Source organism: Echinops telfairi, unplaced genomic scaffold (genome assembly GCF_000313985.2).
Source record: "Echinops telfairi isolate 266 unplaced genomic scaffold, ASM31398v2 ScPeMD7_3;HRSCAF=10, whole genome shotgun sequence".
Taxonomy (NCBI): Eukaryota; Metazoa; Chordata; class Mammalia; order Afrosoricida; family Tenrecidae; genus Echinops; species Echinops telfairi.
Window position 1 is genome coordinate 25,102,324 of NW_022103899.1, and position 5,850 is coordinate 25,108,173.

General features: G+C 39.2%; 1 protein-coding gene across 2 annotated transcripts in view; it reads right to left on the reverse strand.

Annotated features, from left to right (window-relative positions):
* SATB2 (SATB homeobox 2) overlaps window positions 1–4,963 on the reverse strand; it is a 202,055-nt gene extending 197,092 nt beyond the window's left edge. For both annotated transcript variants that reach the window (XM_045297511.1, XM_004701523.2), the window contains exon 1: window positions 4,742–4,963. In XM_045297511.1, the coding sequence (XP_045153446.1) occupies window positions 4,742–4,910 (169 nt within the window). In that variant the 5' untranslated portion in view covers window positions 4,911–4,963. The remainder of the gene's footprint in view (window positions 1–4,741) is intronic.
* Between the last annotated feature and the right edge of the window lie 887 nt (window positions 4,964–5,850).

Genomic DNA, 5,850 nt, shown 5'->3' on the forward strand with positions numbered 1-5,850 from the left:
ACACACACACACACACACACACACACACACACACACACACACACGACTGCAAAAGATCTTGAATATATAATGGTCAGTGGGTTTCTGCAGATGGAACATAAGGCTTCCAAAATTACCCGAAACATCAAATTATGCTCAGGACATCGAGGGGCGGATACCCTATGTTCTGTTTAATGTGTACGTTTCGTTGCATATGTATTTTTAACCAAGTATGTCTTTATTTTAATAACAGACCACGTACTAAAAACACTTTAGAAAAGGGCTATTTTTCTACCTCAGCAAAACTAGAGGGCATGCTAAGCTTCCTGGACGACCCCAAAGCCTAAGTTCATTCTATTTAAAAGATCTAAAACCCTTTAAAAATATAAGTGGGATGCGAGAGGGGAGTGTAATCTTTTCTCTTTTGAAGTAACAAGCATTATAGTACTCTTCCTAGGCTAAAACTATTTAATGTTTTTTTCTCTATCCTGTCCCATGTTGGCAATCTATTTCTGAATGCCTAAGTATTTTATACATTTCAAGACATATATAGCAATGCTCTTTTCATAGCGGCACCCCTCAAAAGTAAAATGTCTCTAGCACTGTTAATATGGTGACTGCACCTGACCTGAACTACGCTTCTTTTCATCTAAAGGAAATGTTCCACATGTAGACAATTAAACTAACTGTTGTTGTAGACAATGTTCAGCTCTAAATGAGGCCCTGCCTAACAATCTTGATCACATTTGCTTTCCTATTTGAATACATCAGTGTGTATTGCATAATGATTTTTTCCTCCGCCTGCGACAAGACAGTTACATTCTTGAAAGGGCTTCCTGTTAGCAAGAAGAATTGATCTACTATAGGGAAACCAGCAATACGATACTGTCAACCGCTCTTCAACAAAATTAAAGTGTTATTCTGCTACCAAAGTAAATTCTTTCTGAAAAATAATCAAGGGAGGATTTGTAAAGGATATTACCAATGATAAACATTTTCCCCTAATATCTAGAACACTTAAATGTTAGCCCCTCCCCCCAAAAATTAGAGAAATCCATTGGAAAATGAAAAAGATTTCTGATATTTAATGCCTCCTATCAGCAAATACACCATCTGGTATATTCAAGCGCTGTTCATTCAGTTTAAATAAAGCTGTCTGAAAGTTCTTCTTTAAGCCAAACATTTAAAAAATGAAAATGCTTGTGGTAACAATGAATGAAGCGCAGTAATTTATTGCTATTAAAGCACGACTGGCCAGCGCCTCTCAGCAGTCCAGGAGGAAAGCAGTGTTCCTTGCTTCCTCTGGAAACGTGATTGGCATCACTTTCATTTTACGCTGTAGGTTGCTTGACTGAAGCGTCAAGCACAGCACAACATTTTAGGGACTTATGCTACTATCAGCAAAAAAATAGTAAAAAGATCATCTGATTCGTATTTTTGTCATCCCTAATAATCTTTTGTTTTTCTCAATCTTCAAAGAGACCTGCAAGTTTTAATCAATGATTTCACAAATACGAATTTCCCCACCATTAATCATCCTTTTTCAAAATCCTTATGGAGTGAATTACTAGCTGAGAGAGGACGCCAATTCTAGTAAGTGAATGTTACCCAGCAGGGATATAAAGCTGTCAACACCACTGTGCTCTAAACTCTCTCCCAGCCTTCATATGTTTTTTAAAGAGATATTAGTCTATTTTTCCCCCCTGGAGGACCTTCTATAAAAGCTGACTGTCATACATCTGAGCAAGTATATTTTATTACATATGTGCTTTAAAACACACAGTTTGGATAAGGGCAAAAAACATCCCAAGAGGTGCTATCAAAAGACAAAGCAAAACTGACCTAGTTCCTTATAGTCTTCTTAAAGCTAACCATATCGTAAGCAATGCACTAACTTTTAAATTTCTTATTAAAACAATCCAGCAACCACAATAGTGCACCTATTTCCTCTATTAGCTATATCTGAACCCTAAAATAACGGCCTTTCTCTATAAACACTTAGTTCTCATCAAAACAGTGATCTCCCTCCCTTAAAAAAAAGAGAGAACATAGAATAACAGCCACAGAATTTACTGTTGCAATCAGTGCATTCAGAAACATTTATTCACCACACTGCTTACCAAAACCAGAAAAATGAGTGGTCATCTTGTTGGTGCACAAATTTACTTAATGATTTTCCCAGTTTTAGGAAGAGCTTTTAAGAAAGAGGATGACTAAATATTTACAAATACATATTCCCAAATTTTGAGCTCTATCTTTGAAACATATTTTATTGTAGTTATTTTTATAACCTTGACAAGACTAATATAACGGAATTTTTTGATAAATTATACAGACTAACTACAAGTATTTTTGCAATTGTCCAGACTTATTATATTATGGTGCTTCATAAAGAACATTTAAACAAAAGGATATAGGATTGCTAGAAATATAACCCATTTTATATCTATCTTATATTCTTACAAATAAAACTTCCTCTTTTACCAAAATAAAGTGCCTCTAGCTAGAAATACATTTTAAATAACTTTTTTAATTTAGAAAGTGTGTGTATTATTAAAGGCTTTGCTTCCCTCCAATCTATATACATGATTAAAGGTTACCAAAAATTATATTAAAAACTTTTGTATACTTGAAAATCATATAAAATTAAAGTCATAAAATAATTATTTAGTAAGAAAATTCTGTATTATAAAATTTTACATTCTAAATTGTGGGATCTTGAAGGTTTATAAACTAAATGAATCTCTTCCCAAGCAATCTACTGCGCCATTTGGAACAAAGTTTCTCTTTCAAAAGTATGCTTTAAGCTCATCACACAAAAATTAATATTAAATTATATAAAAGGTAAATATTGAGACAAAATAACATCATCGTTATTCCCATTTGGGAAGCCACAAGTAAGACCTTTGACGTTACTAAATTACGTTAAATTCGGAAAAGGTGGCCATAGCAGTTTATTAAAACAAATCTGTTATTCCTCACCAAGACCTAATAATTTATAATTAGTGATCAAATGTGATTTATAGTCCAGGAACACTGGAAAGCAACCTCTAATTTATGCTGAAGGTGCCCCTTAGTCAAGAAGAGGAGGCAGTTCTTTTCATGTACGAGGCAGGGGAGCAAATTATGTTAGCTTAGCACAGTTGTTAGCATTACGTCCTAAAGTGTTTAGACACTTCTTTCAACCTAGTGAATTTTCTTTAGGCTTCAGAAAGAGACCCAAATTTCAAGGCCAGGGTTTTCTTCCTTTTTATTTATGCATCATACCACTTGGAGAACACATCTGCTCCAAGGAGTTCTGAAAAAATTTCCAATTCAACATTACCAACACATCCATATCAACCCATGTTTGGGTACTTCATATTCGGGGTATATAGTCTCTTTCTTACAGAGACTACTGAAAAGTGTGAAACTATTCCTATCTCGGTACAACACACTAATCAACTACTTTTAAAAAGAGAGGCACAGAACTATCCAGTTTCCTTTTGTTTCACTAAAGTATATTTTCAAGTTCCCCAAACCAAAGAATTGCAATCCAAAATCTCCTGTGTTAAAATTTTTTTTTTTAATTTAAACAACATGAGGTTTCTCAGAGAAGAGGATTAAGTAATGCAAGGGACTAGGGCAAGCCAACCTCAATGTCTACCCAAACCCATGCTAATTTACCAAACTTATAGTTTAACTCTTGAAAAAGAAGTGAATACTTAAATTTAGGCATTCATTTTAAAACACACCTTATGGACACTCAGAACATAGGACCTAATTACAAAATTTTGCCAAGATTTTGTTTCACTTCAGGCAAAGTAGTGTAAGTAATTTAATCTGAGTAGACTGCTAGTGAAAATATTGGGCAGGAGGAGTTAAACTTAAAAATGTAAGAAATAAAATAAACCAGGGATTTCTCCCAAATGCACAGAAAATTACATGCATAGAGAATTGTGCATTTTATGTGTTAAAAAAACAACTACGCAAATTCATACAAACTCCAATAATTTAATAGTAACTAACTGTACGATATTTCTTTATAAAATTACTTTTCCTAGCCACTGTAAAAGAACATAATTACTTAAGGAGCAAAAACTTCAAAATATTTTATTTAAATTATTTTGGACTCTTAGAAAGGAAACAGAATGTTCATAGCCCAACGCTGTCATTTTTACCTGTTTGCCACGATTTGTAACAAAGTTACACTTGCTTATTGCTTTAAGCTTTATAAACAGGATGAAAATGTCTGAGGCCTGAGAGAATCGTGGGGATTCTTTATATTTCAATTGAAATTTGGCAGAAAAACATTCCCAATTGTTATGCATTATCTTGAAAGATTGTCTCACCTACAAAAACACACCAAGATTCTGGCTCCTGTACTAGTCTGAGCATTAATGACAATTCCATGGGAACGAAGGATGCACCTCCACTTCATCTCCCCACCAGATACTATGAGGCAAACGAGTTCAATCACGAAAGAGCTCTCTAGGAAAATCTAGAAACAGTTAGCTGGCTGTGACATAAACCTGCCAACACCTCAGCACACAGTGGCAAAGTGCCCAAAAAATGCCACCCTCTGGGTAAACCACTTTCTCGTCTGAACTCAAGAAGAAGCTACTTTTTGTAGATGAGAGGCGACAGGGGCATTATTTGGCAACCTGGAATTCACTTCCTGTAATCCTACACCGAGACAGCACCTAATCAACCTGAACCCTGACACCCGGGCCATTATCACCAAGCCACGGGCTGCGCGCGCCTCCCCGCTCCGGGCTGTTACCTCCCACGGCCTTGGCCACCGCGCCGTTGGGCCTCCCGCGGGCTCCCATGGGGCTGCCGTTCTGCTCCAGCCGGGCCACCTTCACCGGGGGAGGCCCCTTGACTTCGGGGCTGCCACTCCGCCGGTCGGGGCTGTCCCGCAGACATGGACTCTCGCTCCGCCGCTCCATGCTGCTCCGACTCGGAGACAAAGTTCCCACCGGCAGGTCGCAATAAAACGCGCAGGGACCTAGTTGGGGGGGAGGGGGGGTTGGAGGAAAAAAAGAGGGAAAACCGCTCACACACGTGATAGAGGTTCGAGCCAGTGGCAGATAACTGCACCACAGCCACACAAACTTCCTCCCACGCTGCCCCAGGGGCCTGAGCGGGTCCGAAGCTCACCCTGGGCGACCCAGAAAGAATCTTGGGCCTGGAGTGCTTCCCTCAACCCAATTGCTACTGTCCAGGAGTTGGTCCTCGAAGACACGACCCGGGTGGACGCCCAGAGACCCCAGCAGTGGCCCATTCATGGGACAGGCGTTGGCATAAACTATTCCCCAGGGCGATGGCCTCGCAATCTGGGACTCAGGGTTGAGGACGGAGTGAACTTTAGAAAACGATAGCTGCCCCCCTTGGAGAGGGTGTAGGAAGTTCCCCCAAGTTCATGAAAACGGAATTGACCACCAGGGGAGTACGCGGTGAAAGGCGCAACAGGAGCCCAAGGCTAGGCTCGGGGACGTCCCGGCCCGAAATCTCCACGTTGTACCTTCACAGAGCAAGTCTGGAACCCGACGCTTTGCACAAAATGAGTCCTAAATTCCTCATTAATAAACACCCCCCAAACTTGGAACATTTATCACGAGGACCACCACCACAAGTACGGGGTTACGATTGTTATTAGGTTGGAACATTATCTTCATCTGACCCCAAGTGTGGGTTTTTTGTATTATTAAAACAAAATACAAACAAGAACACACGTCTTCAGCATAAAATACACACACACACAAAGCCAGGCGCATTTAAATTCTCGAGCGCAGGAGCAGTCATCATCAATCTCAATTTTAAAATTGCTCCCAAAAGTTTCCCTCGGGGTCACTTGGCTTGCAGCATTCGCCTCCTGAACCCGCCGCT